Source organism: Pieris rapae, chromosome 12 (assembly GCF_905147795.1).
Source record: "Pieris rapae chromosome 12, ilPieRapa1.1, whole genome shotgun sequence".
Classification (NCBI taxonomy): domain Eukaryota; kingdom Metazoa; phylum Arthropoda; class Insecta; order Lepidoptera; family Pieridae; genus Pieris; species Pieris rapae.
The window spans coordinates 9242510-9265549 of NC_059520.1; the positions used below are offsets into that span (position 1 = coordinate 9242510).

Consider the following 23040-nt stretch of genomic DNA (forward strand, 5'->3'; position numbering starts at 1 on the left):
AGTTGTCGATTATGATCGTATTTGCCCTCGAATCTGACTCGCTGTTACAACTTGCTTTGGGATGAGATTCTTAACCAATCAGATGAAAGCTAGTCCGTGAAAAAGGTGGCGTGATCTCGACGTCACAGCTGTTAGTACCTACTACCTCTTATATTATACCTATAACAGTTTCAAACTTTGACGGGCTATTGGTATAGGCTTAATTATTTAATTTCTTTATTTTAATAACTTAGGAAATTAACAAACACTTTCTAACCCGTCGCGTTATTATTATACCTTATGTAGTATTTGTGTTTTTATTTTTTTAGGTGGCAAATTACAATAAATGATTAATTTATAGGGTTGGTAAGATATTTTACCGGTCTCATTTCAGTTAAAAGGTGACACGATTCGTTATTACAATCTTTATGAAATATTCATTTTGAATCTTAAATAGATAGTATGTCTGTGCTAGATTCTTTACATTATTCTGTTTTTATTTTGATAGCTTCATGATTGGGTCAAAACTCTATATTTTTTAAATTATTTTTTTTTATAAAATGTTCAAAAATTACATTGATATTTGTGATGTTGTGTCATTATTAGTTTATTGTCCTGCGGAAAAAGCATATTTATTGACTAAAGAATCCAATGGAGAATTCTGGATTCCATCAAGTAGGACCGAGAAGAACTGCTGGAAAATGTCCGCACATAAATTGAACTTTGAGGTAATTAAGCTTTACTAATTAGGAGTAGAATTTCTACTATGACAATTTTGTTGGAAAATAATCAAGACAGTTTGTTCACATGCATTTCTAAAAATGATTTAGCAATATTATCGGGGTCACATATCAAAGTAATTTTTAAAGTAATATTGTATTACCTTGTTTGTATTAGTTATTCGGTATGGATTCGTCTGCCCAATGTCAACCATTGCGCGTATACAAAATTTGGCTCCCAGATCATCCTAGCACCTGTGTTTACCATGCCGTATATAAAGTATCCATAAAATCTGATGTTAAAAAACGGGTTAAACGAAGAGCGGTAAGTACATTTTAACGCTAGCCTTATGGGCTATAGGACGATTTAATTTGAAAAAAAAATTGGTTGCCTGTAAAGTCGGTATACGGGCGAAAGTTTTACGTGACAACGACTTTGAGTGGTAAAAAATTTTTAATGTGAATATTCATTCGTATAGTAGGAAGAAGGATGAAATAATAGTAACAATTTAAAACATTTATTTATACAAAGAATTATATTTAAAACATTAATTTATACAAAGAATCTCGCACTGAATTTCATATTAACAAAATTTCATTAGGCGGGCTAACCATGCCCGAGTGGAAGGGACGCGTGCCTCTCACTCGCTCTCATTGTGAGCGCATAACGTGAGCGGAGCGTAACGCTGCAGTTTCTTGAAGTGTCACCCGGCAAACCAATTTATAAGACGTTGTCACGTCAAAATATATCTTAAGTGACTTATTTGGTAAATGTATTTGACAGTAGGCATACATATTAACTAAGAAAGTAAATACAAGGTTTAGCGATGTAATTTAACAAAATTCACAATAACGATAAAAAAATAAGGCAATACTTATCTATAGTATTTCTACAGGCGTTATTTAAATATAGGCTCTAAGCTTTATACAACATTGAAATGAGTACTCTTCTGTTGCTTTCTAACAGAAGCGTTAACCCAGTGTTAAATAGAGACAGGTAATTTGGTTGGATTACTGATTTATTTTCGTTTACTTTAAATTATTTAAGGGTATTCGAAATCGTCTACAATGGTTCACGATGGTGGAGTTAGAACGCTTACGAGCGCATGCGAACCTTCGTAGTCCAGAAGTTTCCGTTTTCGCGCAAATGGCGTTGGGAGACGTACCTAAGGATGCAGATATATTGGTATGAATACCGAATAATAATTATTTAATCAAGACTAATATAATATATATACCTACCAGTCTTGATTAAATAATCATACATCTGACAATGATAAATACATTGTTTCTCAGTATGACTTATCATATTGTGACCTATGGCTACAGATATTTCAGTGTATATTTTATTCACTGGTACAGATGCCGGTCTAACTTCATGAGCATTAAACAAGGGAGTGGGGGAAAGTTTGCGCATCGTATCGCAGCGCGGGATAGAAACGTCAACTGATTTACACTCACGCCGCGACACGTCACCACGGTAATATTATGTCTATTATATTACCGTGACGTCACTCTCTCCCCCCTCCCCACCAATGATACCTAAAAATCTCGCAGGCAAGGACATTTGTTCAAGATTTTTGCCGGTATCTGTAATCAGTTAAATAAAAATTATATTTATAAAGATGAGTCGGGTCTATTAGCATTGAATACTGAAAAAAATTCTGGGTATGTGCTGACCTGTAAAAGTACGTTCAGGAAACAATTGGCGTTTTGGATATTCAAGATGCGGGCATTATAGTCATTCCTCTGTTGCTTCAATGTTATAGTTAGTGTCCAATTTAAATAAAATAAATCGCTTCCAAGACTAGTCATTGTAATATGTACGAATGTGTATAAATATTAATTTATATGCTATAATATGCATATGGATCTTAATGTGGATACAAACAGATACGAGAATTAGCAGTTACAGGATGACCTTGGTGAGCCTGTCTTTCCCAAGGTCATATAATAAATTCCTTAACTTTATCCAGGATTTTGAGCCCGGTATGATTGTTGAGATTTGTGACGACAATGTTCTGATTGGTGTCGACGTAGCTGGGGGCTCTGTGTCTTTATCGTCGCCCCACTGTCAGTTGCTGCAAGCTGCTAATTACAAAAAAGAAGGTATTTTATGTAATAATTAAATTACAAGCAGGCATTTGCTACGATTGTGTAAACAAAACAGACATTTGTAAATACAGTAGTATCTCGACATACGTGTAAAAGAAAAGAAAACTAAACTAAACTTAACAAAAGATTTCCGTAAAGATACAATAAATATTCATTCATTAATTTGTTAAGATGTCAAATTAATATCTTAATATATATAAATCTTCTGTTACGATGTTTGTCCGCGATGGACTCCTAAACTACTTAACCGATTTTAAATTAAATTGGCACACCGTGAGCAGTCTGGTTCAACTTAAGAGATAGGATAGCTTAGATCTTTAATTATAGTCGCAATTTAATTTTATTGCAAATTATTTGTTTACTATTTGATACAATTCTAACAGATGGCGCTGTGTTAAAAGTACCAACGTTTCACATAAGTTCTCCTACCGTTTCCTTTGAATAGTCACAGCAACGCTTGGCCAAGTCTGCAGCTCCGTCAATCTGGAACCCGCTTTAGAAAAAACTTGATTTTTCTAAATTTACTTTTATCTACAAACGATGCTAGTAAATGTAGTAAACTTTATTTTTTTGTAGTATCATTAATTGCGCCGAAAAAATAATTCATACCGCGCAAAGCAGGAAATATTACAAATAATTCGATAAAAACCTTTGAAACGGGTGCTAAATTGTTTGTAGTTTATTGTAGTGACAAAAAAAATTTTTTTTTACCCCACTTTATTAAAAACTACGGAATAGATGCTAAAATAACGGAACTATGCAAAAAAAGAGACACCGACTCAAAAACTACAAACGATGCTCATAACTGTAGTATACTTTATTTTTTTGTAGTATCATTAATTGCGCCGAAAAAATAATTCATACCGCGCAAAGCAGGAAATATTACAAATAATTCGATAAAAAACTTTGAAACGGGTGCTAAATTGTTTGTAGTTTATTGTAGTGACAAAAAAAATTTTTTTTTACCCCATTTTATTAAAAACTACAGAATAGATGCTAAAATAACGGAACTATGCAAAAGAAAGACACCGACTCAAAAACTACAAACGATGCTCATAAATGTAGTATACTTTATTTTTTTGTAGTATCATTAATTGCGCCGAAAAAATAATTAATACCGCGCAAAGCAGGAAATATTACAAATAATTCGATAAAAAACTTTGAAACGGGTGCTAAATTGTTTGTAGTTTATTGTAGTGACAAAAAAAAATTTTATTTACCCCACTTTATTAAAAACTAGCAGACTCGGCCAAGCGTTGCTGTGGCTAAGGTTTTTGTTATATTACATAGTAGTAAATTAATCAAGGGAAACCGTAGGAGAACTTATGTGAAACCTAAACCAAACTAAACTACCTTTAACTCAGCGCCATCTGTTAGAATTGTATCAAATAATAAACAAATGTTAATGTTATCGTAATTTTAGTAAGGATGCCTATTTTTTTTGAAAATAAAATATAGCCTATGTCACTCAGGAATGATGTAGCTTTCCAACAGTGAAAGAATTTTTCAAATCTGCCAAGTAGTTTCGGAGCCTATTCAATTCATACAAACAAACAAAAAATCAAACCTTTCCTCTTTATAATATTAGTATAGACTACGGAATAGATGCTAAAATAACGGAACTATGCAAAAAAAAAGACACCGACTCAAAAACTACAAACGATGCTAGTAAATGTAGTAAACTTTATTTTTTTGTAGTATATATATATATATATATATGTGAATATTTTTATTTTATTTTAAATTACAAATGATATAGAATCTAAGGCTCATTATTGTCCTAGGTGTATTGACTTATTGAACATTTGATTCTGTTTGCCTCTCGTCACTAATAAGAGCTCGACAGTCACTACAAACAACTGATTTCAGCTACAATCATCTGTATCGTTTGTAGTTTCGGAATAAGTGTTATTTAATGATTTAAAATCTCTCTCTAAAACTGTAAAATTCTTGCGATTCTTTAAAATAATATAAAACAAAGTAAATTTTTTTTGTTACTACAATAAACTACAAACAATTTAGCACCCGTTTCAAAGTTTTTTATCGAATTATTTGTAATATTTTCTGCTTTGCGCGGTATTAATTATTTTTTCGGCGCAATTAATGATACTACAAAAAAATAAAGTTTACTACATTTACTAGCATCGTTTGTAGTTTTTGAGTCGGTGTCTTTTTTTTTTGCATAGTTCCGTTATTTTAGCATCTATTCCGTAGTTTTTAATAAAGTGGGGTAAATAAAATTTTTTTTTTGTCACTAAAATAAACTACAAACAATTTAGCACCCGTTTCAAAGTTTTTTATCGAATTATTTGTAATATTTTCTGTTTGCGCGGTATTTATTATTTTTTCGGCGCAATTAATGATACTACAAAAAAATAAAGTTTACTACATTTACTAGCATCGTTTGTAGTTTTTGAGTCGGTGTCTTTTTTTTGCATAGTTCCGTTATTTTAGTATCTATTCCGTAGTTTTTAATAAAGTGGGGTAAAAAAAATTTTTTTTTGTCACTACAATAAACTACAAACAATTTAGCACCCGTTTCAAAGTTTTTTATCGAATTATTTGTAATATTCCCTGGTTTGCGCGGTATGAATTATTTTTTCGGCGCAATTAATGATACTACAAAAAAATAAAGTATACTACAGTTATGAGCATCGTTTGTAGTTTTTGAGTCGGTGTCTCTTTTTTTGCATAGTTCCGTTATTTTAGCATCTATTCCGTAGTTGTTAATAAAGTGGGGTAAAAAAAAATTTTTTTTGTCACTACAATAAACTACAAACAATTTAGCACCTGTTTCAAAGTTTTTTATCGAATTATTTGTAATATTTCCTGCTTTGCGCGGTATTAATTATTTTTTCGGCGCAATTAATGATACTACAAACAAATAAAGTATACTACATTTATGAGCATCGTTTGTAGTTTTTGAGTCGGTGTCTTTCTTTTGCATAGTTCCGTTATTTTAGCATCTATTCTGTAGTTTTTAATAAAGTGGGGTAAAAAAAAAATTTTTTTTGTCACTACAATAAACTACAAACAATTTAGCACCCGTTTCAAAGTTTTTTATCGAATTATTTGTAATATTTCCTGCTTTGCGCGGTATGAATTATTTTTTCGGCGCAATTAATGATACTACAAAAAAATAAAGTTTACTACATTTACTAGCATCGTTTGTAGATAAAAGTAAATTTAGAAAAATCAAGTTTTTTCTAAAGCGGGTTCCAGCTTGACGGAGCTCAAGTCTGCTAGTTAATTATAATATGTCACGCAAATAATCATTAATATTTAACATTTCTTCTGAGTTATATAAATATAACTTTATTCACATCTACCGAATTTACCCATAAAGGAACCAAATATTTTGTTATAATAATAATAATATTTTTATAATATTATAATAAAATTTTGCATGAATATGTTATAAAAATGTTTTGGAGGTGCAATCTAAAGTTCGCATATTCTGTCACACATATTGGCGTGCAAATTTGTTTTAAAAGGTTGGATTTTAAAAAGAAGTTACGACTCATATGATTATAGTCAATTCTCATATTATTTATCACTACATCATCATATTATTAAATATATACGTTATCAAATTAATATAAATAATCAGGTTAAAATAATATTAATAGATTTTTTTTCCAATTGTTATGAGTAAGTCTTCTTTTAAAACTGTAGTAGGGAGATTGAATGTTTTTGGAAAAAAAAACATTGATTGTCATACAATCTTTTATCTTATTGTTGATATTTTAAATATTTATATTTTTAGACCAAATTCGGCTATACAACGAATTTATTCTGCTGGTGTATCCTGCCCTCTACATGAGTCCCAATATATTCACGCAGTTCATGTCCGATCTTGGATGGCAGAAAACGCAATGTGCCAATTTATTTAGGTAACCATAGACAATATTAAAGCTCTTTTGTTTTTCTTATTTATTTATAAATAAACATATTTAAAACATTAGGAGCGGCATGTAACAGATTGGAAAGTTATGAACTTTTCTTGGCGATTTAAAGTATAGGCAGTAATTTTTAGAAACATGAGATGTTTTTTAGTGATAGTTTGGTTTTGCTCAATTCGGATTTGTATGGTAGTAGTATTGATTTCTTTCTGTCACGGTCTGATTGTGGATTAATTATTGGGTTCGGGCGTTAGTCTGACGGTAATTGACGCTTAAAGCCGGGTCTCTATTTGTATCATGTTGACGTATCACGACCAGTCGTATCGTATCAACTATTTGTATCATAAATATGGACGCTCATTTTGTCCATGTCGTATCTTTAAGGCGTATCTTGTAAAAAAACACGTCCATACTAAGCATAAGCTGTATCATGTCAGTGTATCGGCTTTTGCTTTACAAATATAGACGCTCACTTTTCTTCCGATGTATCATTTCCTGATACGCGTGTCGTTCAGTGTACCTTTTCCTTCTCGTACGGTTCAGTCATGTCTTCCTTCTCAAACGGTTTAGCCATGTCAGCAATTGCTGACAATTTGGCGGTGACTTGCGCCTGTTATATTATCATTAATAGTATTTCACAACTTGATAAGTTTTATAAAACTTTCGTTTTCCCAGCTCATCTTGTTCCTTTTTCACTGCGACTAACAACTACTATACTTGGTTCAACAATGTTTATGAAATTGCATTCACATTCAAACTTGTTCGATACGACATGTATTCCCTTTGATGATCGCGAAAAAACCGACAATGGATGGTTCGCCGTGTATCATCATGTATCGTATCGCGATACAGTATCAAAATACGTCCACACTACCGATCGTGATTAGTGGTTAGTGCGGATCGGGCCGTATCAGACACGGCGTGTATCATTAACGAGTATCATTTTGCGTCCAAACTAGCGATCATGATACGCGCCAAAGCCACGCAACGGAGATACGATACACCGAAATAATACAAATGTGGACCCGGCTTAACAGGTATTTATTGAACTCTTCATTTATATGATTCATACAACGACAGTAAAGAAAAAAAAAAGAAAAATTTATGAAATAATGCCAGGAATGTAAAACTACAACCAAAATAAATAACTTATACATAAATAAAAAACAAAATGGCTAAAACAAATATAGACGATTCACGAAAATTTTTCAGTTCAACCAAGTTTTACGAATTAAGGGCTGTTATCCTGCCTCCTGGGTTCCCCCCTCAACCAATTTTGGGGGAATCAAGATGTCCAAGAGGTTTTCTACGCAATATATATTAAGCCTGGGTCTAGGATTAGATAGAACCCAATAGATAGGTATTATATTTTTATGGTACTGTACAATTGAAATGGTTATTTCTAGAGCTGCAGATATTTCATGCCGAGGTGGCCTATCGTTCCTTGACCTGGTGTTGTGGTGTGCAGCATTGGAGCCTATGACGCAGCACCTGGGCGTACCAGCTGAACTGCGATGTAGATATATTTTCAGGTTGTCCTATTAAATATAATGCCGGCAATGCACTCGCGATCCATCTGGCTCTAACTGTAGTTTTTTCGTAATGCAGTATTTTAACCCTTCAAATCTCTGTTTTGAAGGTATTTCGATGCAAATCGAGATCAAAAACTGGAGTACCAAGAGTTTAAAGAATTGGTGGGAGCCGCACGCGCAACAAGAGAGTTACCTGTTGATCCACTCAGTGTCGCTAGGGAGGCCGACGTCTGCCTCAGGTATGAATAGGGACCAGATATTTTACCCATCGTGTACCATGGGTCTGATAGTCTATAAGGCCTCTACCGACCTCAGCTGGACACATTTTTTAAATAAAATAAAATAAAAATAAAATACGTTTATTTTGGAACATAAGATCATCTAGGTATCACTTATTCCACGTCAATCAATTCGAACTTGTAGGCATCCCTACTCATCGGCAAAGAAGACAGAGGGTGTAGGTCGAGAGAAAAAGCCGGCGTAAAAAACTCTCGGTACTCTTTTAAAAAAGCAAATCATCAAACAATATTTAAAACAAATATATCAAATTAATTAGAGGTAACCTGCCCAGCAATAGTCCCAGGCCCTTTTATCAACTAGATAATAAATAAATTTATAGTAAGCCTTTTTACACAGCTTTTCTTTAATACATTTCTTAAATGTATTAAAAGGCATAGATAAAAAATATTATGGATATATTATGATAAGTTCGTGAAAGAGTTTTTGGATTTGACTAGTATATTCGTTACATACAAAAAACTCTTCTTCTTCTTCTAAAAAGTATTACAACAACCTCCTGAGAATCGGGAAAAAATAGCAGTGTACATGTTTCTAGGGCTGCTAGGGCGCCGCATCGCACTGTAACCGCATCGTGAGGCAGGCAAGCGACGGTGGCGGGAAATATTTTAATTTTTATGTTCTTAATATTTTTTCCCAATGTGACATTCGTTTTAAATGAAACTCTTTAACCTAAACAATAAACTAGTTGCACTGAGTAAGCATTACGTTCGGACATATGATTTTAGACAGTTAGGCCTCCAGCCGAACTGTCAACTACTGATGGCAGACTTCCTTCGTGCTGTTGGAGAGATGTTTTTTCGCGGCACCAGCTCCTTGTTACGCTCACCGAAAAGTATCGCCGGTTATTTGATGGATCTTCAGTAAGTTTTGAATTAAAATGATTGTTTTTTTTTTGAAACCAACTGGTTCAATGCTAAATTTAAGAATTAAAGTACATAATTTAAAATATAATCAATTAAAACTTACAGCGAACGTGACCAAGAAATGAAAGCAGCGACTACTTCTAAGTTAATAAACTACCAAGGTACACTTTTCAAATTCATGAAATAAAATAAACACCATTGCAAATTTGTTCATACTAGATGGCGGTTATAATGGGCAACGGCAATGGGCAACCTACACCTAGCACATAGAAACGAGATGTAAATAAACTTCTCGATCTGATCCATTGGTCCTTCGGGCCGGACATTCGTTAAACTGGCAGAGCATCCACCCTTTAAGTCGGAGAAAGAGCTCAACTTCCTTCCTCCACATTACTTATAATTATTTCGGCAATACTTGTAGAATTACGGCTCCACTTTAAAACGGTTTTATTTTCTACACATTTTCATCACTCGCAATTGTGTACCGTGCATGTGTGGCTCATGCTCATTATTTACATCATTAATGTATTGTTATCAGTTTTCCAGGATACAGTTTTGTAGGATCCAAAGGCAGGTTTAATAATACTTGATGACATAAAAGTTGTAAAGAACAATACAAAAAAAATGGACATAATAAATAATCACCTCCAAATTTTGGCCACAGATGTGTGTGATGTTACTTGATTTTATTTTAAAAGGCTTCTAGGTGATCAGCTTTCTGTGCCTGACAGATGACGTCGACACTATATATGTTGGGTATGGTACCCAAGTATGTGCCCATTTGATACGGCTATTATAATTAAGCGGCTATATATTTTTTAGCACCAAGTATGCCAGACATACAATCGTCAGGATCCCATGGTAAAGTGAGCTGTGCACCATCACATCCTCAGGGCAACTATACCCTCGCTTCTTGTGTCGTTAAGCTGCAGAAGAAGCAAGTTCCTGAAGTTCTGGCTTTAACGAGTTTTGATGGTAAACTGAAAACACTAAAATATTAGTAGAAATTTAGAACATTATTTACTCCATTATTACTGCACCACAGTACACATGCCCAGCAATCCCCTCAACGTATTGGCCAGCGCTAGACTTACGTGCCGCTGCCTATATCAATAAATTAAAAATTATATATCTTGCTATGGGGGCATACGAATTTAGAAAGCATAAAGTGGGGCACGGCACATTTATTTTATTTATTCACACTTCGTTGCCCAAAAACATAAATAACACAATACATAGAAATTACAAGGGATACAACGGGCGGCCTTATCGCTAACAAGCGATCTCTTCCAGGCAACCCTAAACATTAAACAGTAGGCACATTAAAGGTTGAATAACACTAATCCAGAAAGACTACAGTTATTGCACGTTTAAGCAAACCAATCACAATTCACAGGACCAAAAACGTCATGATTTCCTTAAAAGAATTTCTTCTTTACAGAAGACGCAGTAAGCAGTTCCACAACACGGTTGATATCAAACTCATTGGCGTCAATGGACCTCCTTGGAGCAGCAGCGATGCCTGTCGAGGCACTTGCCTCTGTACATTACTTCGCTCTTCATGTTGATAAACCTGCTCATGTAAGGTCTAGACTATTCATAAGCTTGAAGCTTATCTGGTCAAGCGCTTGGTTTCCAGTCTGATGAATAGAGTCCATGAAGATGATCTTCTTTCTCTCAAAAATCTCATCTCATCTTATTTATCTTGTATTATTTCAAAATTCTATCCACATCACCTTGATGGCTGGTAGTTTTCTGGTCTCCGCTTCACAAGACACTTTCTTTTGCAAACTACCGAACCTTGGAACCTACTCCCGGTGGGTCTTCCTAGGAAGATATAACTGTTTGTTGATCGATTATTGAGAGAATATATTCCTTTCTCAAAAGTCGGCAACACACCCACTAAAATTAGTGTCCATGCATGATGATAATTTTGGGCGTCACGTAGGCACATAAAAAGTAATAAAAATCTAAAGTCTAAAAATTTAATGCCCGATCTATGAACATATTTTAATATTTAGTAAAACTGATGAAGCATTTGAATTGAATTGGAACATTTATAATGCAATCCTTTCGGAAATCTTTAAAAAATAAATTAAATTGTATCTACTCAATAATTGTAAGACTCAAAACCATGTTCAGTTCATTGCCAGTTCTTTTATCCCGTTCTACGCCCTTGATTTGAGAACTGGCAGTAAATGTAAAATTAGAAGCATTTCATGCATATTTCTTTTTTGTTTTTCATAAGTGTACATGAATATGTATATGATTTTTGACTTTGACTATACCTAAAATAATGTGCAATGTACAATTATTTAATCAATTACCAACCGTCTAAAATTCGCAATATCGGCGCTTTTAACAAATTAAAGGCATTACAGGCATTAAAGATGCATGTTAAAGTGAAAACAGAAAACTAAAATTGGGACGGCTAATGGCGACGTGTAACTCGCTCGTATATACGTTTTAAGTTTCTCATGTAAATAACATACATTTTTGTAATGAGAAATAAAGTTCTTTAAACATTAAAATAAGCATATACCAAAGTTTGGATAGAATTAAATTCTTAGGATTATGTATAGCGCCGGACATCCGGCGGTGGTTCAATAATTATCAACAAGGAAGCGTGGTCTTGGTTAAACTCTAATGAAGAAGCGTCTCTCGGCAGCACGCTTCTCAAACTGGCGGAAGCTGTTCGATCTATTTGCGCTTCAGAACCAAGATTACTGAAATTAACCTCACCGGTTTATGCTATAGGTATGTATATGTCGCAGCCAACTACCTTAATTAGCCGTTCAGTTAACAGCCTTGAGCCTAGCCTTTTAACTAAAAAGCGCCGTTTAATTAGCGGCCTCAAAAATATTGTGCCGTAGCATTCGTTACAACATTAAATAAACTGGCTGGCTAATGCTTAATCTATTCGTACGATAGTCATTTATTTTTTTATTTTTTTATATATACATTCTAAAACAATGTGTATGCCTAAAAAATACAAGAAAATATGACATCACAAATGTAACACACTTACACATACACATCAATAATTACATTAGGACTGGTAGACTGTTGTAAAAAACATCTATATTTTCATCAATGTAATAAAGTTGGCTAAAATAAAAAGATGAAACATATGAAATAAAAAATATTGCTTTTAAAATTAAATTGCTTGAGTTTTTTTTAATTTTAATTAAAAGACATTTTTAAAATCATTTTGTAGATATTCATATTACGTAATATGTTCTTTAATATTGTGAAACATTTTTTGTTCTATCATATCGCAGTGCTTGCGATGAAAGATGATTTATAAGCATTTTTTACACATTGGGTAACATTATTGTAGTTTAGGTTTTTCCTAGCCATTAAAGTAACTTATTAATCAGTGACAATGTAGCAATCAAATGGTGAAAGTATTTGATTGCTTTGCCTTTACAGTCATTTGAGCCGTTACAAACATTCATACAAATCTATCCTCTTTTTAATAATATTAGTATAGATATAGATTAGTAGTGTAGTAGTAGTAGTATTCTTTCACACCTTGGGTTATATTATTGCATTTTATTAGCGATCCTTATTTTTTAAGTGTAATGCCTGTCAGTCAGTGGAGATGCTAATCTAATGGTGTATTTTGAAATTTGTTTCGTAGGTTTTGTGTGAAAATTTACAAACATACAAAACACAAATATTTATAATATAACGTTTGATGTACTCTTAGGCCTTATTAGAGCAGTTAAAATAAGATATATATTAGTATACGTTTTATAGGAGACTTGCATGGCAACCTACCAGCACTACTAGCCATGGAATCCGCTCTCTGGCCTCATGGACCTTCCATGCTCCCAGCCCGTTTGCTCTTCCTGGGAGACTTCGTTGATAGAGGGCCTTACGGTACGGAGTTGCTGGCGTATCTCTTCGCAGCTAAGTTGCAGCGCCCCACCGGTGTCTACCTCATAAGAGGAAACCACGAAGCACGGGATATCCAGAAGATGTTCAGTTTTCATACGTACGTGACTTTCGTTCTAGATTTTGTTTAGGCGCCGAGTCGATTTATCAAAGAGAAATTTTTCGAAAGTACATAAGCCAACTAAGAGCTGACAACCCCGGGTTATATTTCCTGACAGGGAAGTGTACAAGAAAATTGTAAAATATACCAAGTGCGATATTTATATTTTAATAAAAATAATTAAATTGTAAGAATGTGGTACAAAAATGTTTTAGTGGTAACAGTTTAAATTGTAAAGCATATTCTGCCACACAAAAATTTTTTCAAAATTTTGTCTTAAAATAAATTTTACATACATTATAAATCATATTATTCTAGTCAATGCTTATAAAATTGTGTTACTTATATCTAACGATATCTTTTTATCGTATTTTGACAACAATTATAAACAACTTAACTGTTCTTATACTGATAATTTTTTTTATATGGTTGATTGCGCGGTTTTTTATATAATATACCAATTTCTTTTAAAATTAACAATGTTAAATTGAAGATATTTTTTTGGCGCGTTAGGGAAAAATTATGAGGGTATTTTCGTTTAGGGAGAGGGTCACAAAAAACCGACAGCTATAGTCAACATTTTTGTTTTTTCTATTGTTAGTGTTTTTTCTACAAACGAAAAAATAAGGATTTGAAAAGACTTTGATCCCGTTACAACATAGAAATATAACTTGTAAAGCGTGTATCTACATAAGTAGGTACGTTTGACTTAATCTAAACAATTCATCATCCAATCCTCTTCAGCCTAGAGCCTATTACACCTCCCTAGACTCCCTAGACTGTTTCATATAATATTTGAAGAATCCAAATATATTTGTAGCTCCTTAAAGCTTATTAATAGTAACGATAGTATAACTAAATCAAGAATACAAAATGTACTCCTCAGAGAGTGCCTTACGAAGTATGGTGAGGTTGACGGAGGGCGGATATGGAGTGCCATCAATCAAGTGTTCGACGTGTTACCTCTAGCGGCTGTTATAGATGGAAAGGTTTCTATTTACGTTTATTATTAGTACTTGCATAATACAGTGGGTACATATCATATATCTTACCTGCTGAGAGATATATATTTTTTAACTTATTATCAAACAGTTGGTCTTAAAAATTCGCAGGCTAAAATCATTTATCTTTTTAAAGTGAAACTTCTTTAGGCGCATGAGGGTAAAATTATTACGGATGAAACGTCACGAAGATGTGCAGCGTTTTTGCCGAAGAAAAGGAAGAGAGCTATTACCGATTGAGAGAGAGTGAGAAAGGGAGATCGATAAAAAATACACACTATAATAGTCTGTAATACACACTGTTATAGTCGATATTGGTTTTTATCTTGATTCCCTTAACCTTGCTGACTCCACTCCACTCCACTCGGCTGATTGTCGACTGTCTACTTATTACCTGCTTAGAAGCCCACATTATTTTTTATAAATTGATAATAATCTTCTAAATTGTAATTATTGCCCGTAATAGGAATCTAGGAACAAGTCGATGAAAAACTAAACTAAAACAGATACAATCGTTTATTTTAAACTATTATTTCTTTTTTACCCAGGTATTTTGCTGTCATGGTGGTATCCCACCACCATGGGTGTGCCCTCTTATATCAGCCATTGATAAAGTTCCGGTTCCTTTGCCACGTCCGTCAGAGCAGAGCTCGATAGCTTGGGAACTACTATGGAATGATCCTATTAGGTAACCTAAACTTAACTAGTATAGGCAGCGGCACGTAAGTCTAGCGCTGGCCGATACGGGGAGGGGATTGCTGCGCATGTGTACTGTGGTGCGGGGGCCGGAATGCGACTGGAGAGCCAATCGACGCTCTTCATTCCGCTAGCCCCCCTCAGGCACCTTATTTTTTTACTTCTGCGCAATAACGGTCAGCGCTAGAGTTTCGTGCCGCTACTTGTACGTTTGAATGAATACTCCTTATTTTAATATATTTTTATCTCTTTCTGTCAAAATGTGCCAACGCTGTGATCAAAAGGGACAGATTACATAGATTATTACAAAAATACTTCTTCAGATTTATGAATACATAAAGGTTTGGTCAAACAGCGGACGTTATGGCGCGGGCGACGCAGCGTGGATGTCACACTGCGGAGATGATGATGCCAGCGTCGCGTCGGCCGACCCGTCACAATCGGTTTTTCTAGCATTTTGAAACAAGATGCCGAGTGATTCAGATGAGGATGATATAAATGAAAAGCGTCATGAATATCGGAAATATCACAGACTCTGTCGGGAACTGGAATCCCATTCAGTTGTTGCCTACTTAAAAATGTCGCAGTCGTTATTTTTGAGTTATTGATGAGTTATTTTGACTGTTGAGCAACTGTAATTCGGTATTCGAAAACAATTTGGCTAATTCCAATTTGACGATAGCTTGCTCTCGCGGTGGAAATTTTTTGAATGTGTCAGCGTAACTTAGAAATAAATTATCGATGACATCGTGCTCTTTTTGCTTTTTTGCATTTAAAAATTGCAACACTCTGCCAACATCATTTCTTCTGATCTCTGATGATCGTCTCTTATTGCGATAGAAAACTCTTGATGTTGATGCTGTAGGTGTAGCTGGCGATTCTGGAAGCAGGGCCTGAGATGGCGGAACTTGTGATGATGACGATGTTGATTGTGACTTGTCAGAATCTAGTGTAAGAGTTTTAGTAAGTGGAAACAGTTGCGTATAATCTATTGAGTCGTTTGAAGAAGACGCTCGTTGTGCATAAAAACTGTCTAAGAACTCGAGTTGTGATGCCCAAGTATAACTGATATTTTTTCTGCTGGAACCTGTTGAACTTCTCAGTTGTTTTTTATATTTGGTGTAGCCATCTCTTACAGTCTTCCATTTACTCCTCACGGCTTCACCTACGGTAGGAAGTAAGTATATATTAAACAAGCATGTTTATATATAAAATACTACTTATCGCTGATTTTTTAATTTAGCAAATGGATTATGAATCTTATTTTATATTTTTTTTTTATTAAAGAATATTATTGCGGCCTATTCCTAGAGCAGCGGTTAAACACGACAACAGAAAGAAAACTTTCAACTATCGACTTTGTCGAGCTAGAGTTGTTGAAAACGGTTTTGGTATTTTGGCACAAAAATACCGGACTTTTCATAGACCTATATAAACTGGGGTAGATACTGCTATACATATTGCTAAATACTACATAAGAGAGAAGGGAGTCTTTTTCTTTTAAGCCCAATGAAACTCCCTCGGAAACATCGAAGCAATTTTTATTAAACTAAAAAAATGTTTCCATTCATCAATAATATCCATGGTAATATCTATTGTAAATAATATTCACGGCAAAACGACCTTTGCCGGTTCACCCAGTAATAATATAAATTACCAATAGTTAATATAATTTTATTAAAGTGAAACTTTTATTACATCGTCTCAAACTTTTTCGTCTGTGTGTTGCATGTCGCGTGACGGTCGGCCGCGAAGTAGGGATAAAGTGAAAGGCGCTCGTCATAGCAGCCAAGGCCAATATGGCGGCGCACATAGTTTGCAGCAGCTGACCGTGTAGTGTCTTATAGACTATTATTCATTTGTGCCAGTGCTTCACGCTATTTTGTTTGTTACTGTCAGTGTTTATTGCAAATGTTGTTAATTATTAAAGTGAAACTTTTTATATCCCATTATCATTCCAATTTTCCAAGTATAAAATTAGGATTGGTAAAGCGATTTTTATACACTTCACTATAGAAAAAAAAATTAGTTAAATGTGTGTAATGTGAAAAAAAGTTTCGCTTTTACCGTGGTTTCATAATACCTACAATCCTTTTTAATAAAATGGCACGTGACTGATGATGTAGGGATGTAATGTTACTTACCACTTTCATTGAGCTCCTTTCCTATTGATTCCCAAATAGCTGATTTTAGGCTCGCATTTTTGTATTGGGGATGGCAAACATCATACAAAAAAATGTGGCCTCGAACACTTTCGATGAGTTTTTCAACTGTTTCCATGTCCATTTTAGTAGACGAATACAAAGATGCCGTCGCGTCGGGCGCGACGTTACCCGTCCGTCAGTTTGACTACTAAAACGAATATCCATAGAACACAACGTGTAGCGACCCGCTCACGCCCCGTCCCGCTGTACTTGTAATCGGTGTTGCCAACTCGGATTTTGAAAATTACGTAGGTTAGATTAGGAAATTACGTAGATTTAGTAATAATTGTATGAGTGATATGAAGAGTATTTTTTTAATGTTCATTATTACTTTCTGGGAAATTAAATTTGTACACGATTTTAGCACGACTTTGACCAAATATAATAGTCACAAATAGGTAATATTACATAATTAGGTATATCTATATATATAAAAATCAATTGCTGTTCGTTAGTCTCGCTAAAACTCGAGAACGGCTGAACGGATTTATCTTATCTTGGTCTTGAATTATTCGTGGAGGTCTAGGGAAGGTTTAAAAGGTGAGAAAAATTCGAATAATTGCCGGGAAAATCCTCAAAACAGCATTTTTCTATTTCCCATACAAACGTTTTCTAAATAAAATGGAGAGTCAATTTGTAATTTATTACCGCTGCATAAAGTTCAAATTCGCGTGCGCGTTGGAGGACCTAATATCGCGTTCTGAAACTCAACAAAAGTGAAAATGAATCGCGAACGCGACAAAATTGCATAGTCTCAAAATACATAGTACATAAATAAACACAATTTTAGTTAACTTAAGTTGTTACTCTGTCCGATTATTTTTTTAATAAGACTATATAGAAATCGAAAGATAAATCAATAATAATAAAGACAAATTAAATTATAAATCTTAAGTTAAATTGTGAAAGCAATCTCAATATGTATTTGACATTACATTTGACAACCAACTGATATGTCATTCCATCCTGTCGCATTTCAGAGCACGGAAAAAATTATATTATCGTTATATCTATCTTTGTGGCTACGTGCGCGAGAACTTTCTTTACTTTGGTGATCCTTTGTGATAGTGACATTCCAAGTAATGTGTTCTTTTTTGTGATAGTGACACTTTACTGCTAAATGAGCGGGAAATTTTCTCACTTTGATTAATTACAATTTACGATGCCGAGGAGAAGACGAAACACCAATTTGCAACATCGCCAAAAATAGCGCAATGGCCAAGATCCTACAGGTATGCAAATTAATTGTTTGGGATGAATGCACAATGGCCCATAAGAGGTCACTGGAGGCACTGGACAGAACGTTGAAAGAGCTTCGTGACAACCAAAATATTTTCGGTGGGGCCATGATTCTGTTGTCAGGTGATTTTCGTCAGACTCTTCCAGTTATTCCCCGATCAACTGTTGCTGATGAACTAAATGCATGCCTAAAATCATCAAATTTGTGGCAGTACGTAAAGACACTCCACTTAACAACTAACATGCGAGTATTTTTGCAACAAGATGAAACTGCTAATGTGTTTGCGAAGCAGTTGTTAGACATTGGAAATAATAAAGTTGCAGTGGACACCTCGACCGGATTCATCACATTACCTACAGATTTCTGTCACGTCACAGACTCAAAAGTGGAGCTTATTCAGCGAGTTTTCCCAGATATAGCGCAAAAGTTCAATAACCATAATTGGCTGGGTGAACGAGCAATATTAGCAGCGAAAAATAATGATGTAGAGGATCTTAATGCGACCATTCAGAATTTTCTTCCAGGACAGTTGATTTCCTTCAAATCAGTCGACACCGTAATGAACCAGGATGACGTAATCAACTATCCCACTGAGTTTTTAAATTCACTGGAATTGCCTGGATTACCACCTCACAATTTGCAGTTAAAAGTAGGATCAGTTGTCATCATGCTGCGTAACATTAATCAACCTCGACTATGCAATGGAACAAGACTGGCTGTGAAAAGACTGATGAATAACGTCATTGAGGCGACAATCATAAAAGGAAAATACAAAGGAGAGGATGTCTTGATCCCGCGGATACCGATGATTCCAACGGACTTACCATTCGATTTTAAACGCTTACAATTTCCAGTACGTCTGGCCTTTGCGATGACCATAAATAAATCGCAAGGAAAGTCTTTAGAAGTTTGTGGAATCAACTTGGAGTTTCCCTGTTTCGCGCATGGACAATTATACGTCGCGTGTTCGCGCGTCGGAAAACCGTCTTCTTTGTTTATTTACGCACCACAAAACAAAATAAAAAATATAGTTTATGAGAAAGCTTTAAATTAATTAACAGACTGTATTTTCACAGTGTGTGTCTGTGAATATCAAATTTAAACCTTATAAATAGCCAGTATTTCAGGAAAACTCTGATTTCTAAGTAAGCAACATGATGTATCGAAAATAATAATAAAACTTCATGCTTTATTCAATAAATGCTTTTTCATTAATAATTATTTTGTTAGTTTTAAAATCATTTTATACAAAACATTAGGTCTTTTATTTATCGATGAGGCAGTACGAAGTCTGCCGGGTCAGCTAGTTTTTAATAAAAACCTAAATCGACCTTAAATTTTCAGAACTAGAACAAATTTGAATAAGCAAAATTAGTTCATCCATTCGAAAGTTATAAGTATATATTATTATAATTTATATCTACCTACACATAGTGAAATTGTGAACCTCCTCTTTTTTTGAAGTCGGTTGAAAAAATTGTTTTTTTAACTATTTGTGCTAATAGTGCTTTTGAATTAAATGGCCCTGGTATCACCGAATAAATTTCATTTTTATTTATTTACGTACTGTGCTGTACCTTGTTCTGATTGGGTTTTCGGTTAATAGCAACCATTCACCATCTCTTATCTCTTCCTCCGTCTAGTTTTCGAAAGTAATAGATATTATGAATTCAGCCTAAGGAATTTGAATAATGTGCAACATTTAACGATTTGATTAAAAATATTATGTAGATTATGTGATTGAAGTTTTCAGGAAAGTCCTAAAATACGTAAAAAGACGTAGAGTTGGCAACACTGCTTGTAACACCGCCGGCGCGACGGTGACAAGACGCGACCGTTGGCGCCGCGTCGACGGACAAGCCATGGATATTGTACAAGATGTGACGTTTATATTTTAAACTAAAAATGATTATTTGTCTATGATGAAATGGTCAGACCTGTGCTTAGGCTGATTTAATATCATATATTAAAAAGGATTTACAATAACATGTTGATGAAAAATACAATCAAGTCGTTTTGGAAACTTTGCTGGGACATAATTATGTATTTAACTATATTCGCGGATACTGGAACCCATGCAATTTGTTCAATACAAAGAGTCCTTTTGAGTCGTGTGTTCAAATATTGCGGGCTACCCGATTGTGAGGAAGTGGCATAGACACTATTGCTGTCTTCCGCGCTGCACCCGTGGGTGGAGCCTGGAGCCCCGTTACGCCCGTGGGCTTGCGGGGGGTATCAGTTCAGGCGATCGTTGTGGCGGGCCTGGAGCGGCCCTGGGTCTTGTAGGTGCTGTGTAGCGTCTAGGCGGCACTTGTTGTTGTGTGTCAGCGGGGGTGGAGAATGCGTAGGGACTTCTTCAAGTATCGGAGTCCTCCGCGCGCACTAGCTCGCGCGGGAAGGGAAGTGGCATAGATCTGATGAGCGCGTTCTCATGTTATTTGAACACGTGTTCATCCTTTTTATAACATAGTGTCAAAAGTTAATTATTTCAACATGTGTCATGTTTAAGACAATATATTTATACGTCCCTACAACGTTCTATTTCAAAATGCCTCTACCAAAGTAGAGTTGAGTTTTAGTAGACTTAGGGCTTTGTTAAAAATGGGCACACAGACTAGAAGAAGAAGAAAAGACTAATATTATTGTAGTAGATTTTATAATGATGGCTTCAAATGTGGTGCTAGTCAGATAATTTACTTTCAGAAATAATAAAATAACAGCATCCCTAGCCCTGGAACTGGCAGCGAACGAAGGCTTCGCGGTGAACAATAAACGTGGCACGGGTCACGTCTTCGAGCAGAGCGCACTAGAGCGATTCCTTCTGGCGAACCAGCTGTCCCATGTGGTGCGAGCTCATGAATTACAACAGAACGGATTTATGGTACCTTAATTAGTTCTCCTTGTATTTTTATAGAACTGGCGGCAATTGGGCGGGGTCTCATCTGATGTTAAGTGAAACGGCCGCCCATGGACACTCTCAATGCCAGAGGATCGTGATTGCGTTGCCGGCCTTTTAAGAATTGGTACGCTCTTTTCTTCAAGGACCCTAAGTTGGATTGGTTCTTTTTTTTTTGGAACATAAGGTCATCATGGTATCATTTATTCCACGTCATTAAATTCGAACATGTTGGCATCCCTATTCATCGAAAATAGTTCAGTGGGCAGCATACTCAGTTTTGGAACGACGGACGTCGAGTACAGGTGGGATTCCGTATTCTGCCTCGACGTCTGATGATGAAACTAAGCTCCAGGTATTAATGCGAACAACTCCTCTGAACACTGACATATTTTATTTGGTGTTCTATCTATTAGGAATAATTCCAGCAGTTTAGGCATCGTCCATTCTTTAAAATTAGTTGGATAAGGGATTTTTGCACATTTTTTTTGGGGTGCCTTTATGCGGCAGATCAGATAAATCTAGATTTTAATATATACCAATATTCACAGGTACAATTCAATGGTCGCCTTGTATCTGTATTCTCTTCATCTCACTACTGTGGTGGATCAAATGACTCTGGTTTGGCATTACTGGAAGACGGAAAACTTCGGCTTATTCGAGTTTCAAACGATTAAATATAAATATAACAGTACTGTGTAATTTACTTATTTATATACAAAAAGGTGGGTCCGGTGAAGAGTCTAGAAAAGAGGTCGATTCGAAATTCAAATTGTAAGGACACCAATAGTGGTGTACCGTTGTGTTTTAATCAGAGAAATAACTGTTTCAAAGATAATATAATCTTAAGAGTATTTAAACAGTTTAGTAAACACCAGTTCTATACTAAAAGTTTTAATTCGATTCCAGATTTGACAATTTCAGTGTTGCAACGTTATGAAAGTACTAAATAGTGACGTTGCGAAATTATTCCATTTCATAGTATATCTAAACAACTACTACTTTAATAGAAACTAAGTTGGTGGCACGAGTTATAAATTTGGCTAGAATAAGGCAGTTATATTTATAAATGTTTAAAATGCCCACGAAGGAAATCAAATCGAATCGCTATAGATAATATGTATAGCGACACCCATAATTAAAGATGCAACTTTCGTAAATAAAACTCATAACAAGTCTTAAGTTATTTTATTGGAATTCTTTTAAATACCTTACAATTTTACACCTGAACAAGACTGAAATGAAAAAATATTCAAAATAAAAGTAAAAAACTAATCAGATTTTAATGAAAAATACTATTCATCTTAACATTAAACCTTAAAATAAAATATTAAATACAAATCACGTACTATATGACATTGACCCTCTTAAAATCACTGTCATTGCAGTTTAACTTAAATACTCATCTGTCTCTTTTCATTACATCGTAAACACAATTGGACAGAAAGAGACGATCCTTTGAGGCCAAGTTACGAGGGTGAAGTATTTGTCTGAACTATTTCCAGTCTATAGTACATATATAATGGGGTTGTAAGTTGGATAATATAGAAATTATCCAACTTACAACCCCATTATAAAATAGAATAGTCTGGT

The 23040-nt window shown here is 34.8% G+C and overlaps 2 protein-coding genes across 2 annotated transcripts; one reads left to right on the plus strand and one right to left on the minus strand.

Annotated features, from left to right (window-relative positions):
• Positions 1-539: 539 nt before the first annotated feature.
• On the plus strand, positions 540-22124 carry LOC110997839. Its single transcript, XM_022266186.2, has 17 exons — positions 540-707; positions 877-1023; positions 1747-1884; positions 2675-2807; positions 6580-6706; positions 8122-8247; positions 8355-8486; positions 9273-9407; positions 9516-9571; positions 10233-10385; positions 10852-10991; positions 11993-12167; positions 13173-13410; positions 14297-14399; positions 14960-15099; positions 21255-21432; positions 21999-22124. Exons 1-17 carry the CDS (start codon positions 540-542, stop codon positions 22122-22124), a joined length of 2415 nt encoding a protein of 804 aa, XP_022121878.2.
• Positions 14462-17497, minus strand: LOC110997838. The gene is made up of 2 exons (XM_022266185.2): positions 17252-17497; positions 14462-16272 (listed from the first exon to the last, which is right to left on the minus strand). Exons 1-2 carry the CDS (start codon positions 17391-17393, stop codon positions 15698-15700), a joined length of 717 nt encoding a protein of 238 aa, XP_022121877.2. The 5' UTR covers positions 17394-17497; the 3' UTR covers positions 14462-15697.
• Positions 22125-23040: the final 916 nt, after the last annotated feature.

Bases quoted from the DNA above. Each gene is read 5' to 3' on its own strand.
- LOC110997839 (XM_022266186.2), top strand. From the start codon at position 540: ATGTTCAAAAATTACATTGATATTTGTGATGTTGTGTCATTATTAGTT. The intron at 1,024-1,746 runs GTAAGTACATTT...AAATTATTTAAG, and splicing joins AACGGGTTAAACGAAGAGCG to GGTATTCGAAATCGTCTACA. The intron at 1,885-2,674 runs GTATGAATACCG...AACTTTATCCAG, and splicing joins CTAAGGATGCAGATATATTG to GATTTTGAGCCCGGTATGAT.
- LOC110997838 (XM_022266185.2), bottom strand. From the start codon at position 17,393: ATGGACATGGAAACAGTTGAAAAACTCATCGAAAGTGTTCGAGGCCAC. The intron at 16,273-17,251 runs GTAAGTAACATT...TTCCTACCGTAG, and splicing joins AAAGGAGCTCAATGAAAGTG to GTGAAGCCGTGAGGAGTAAA.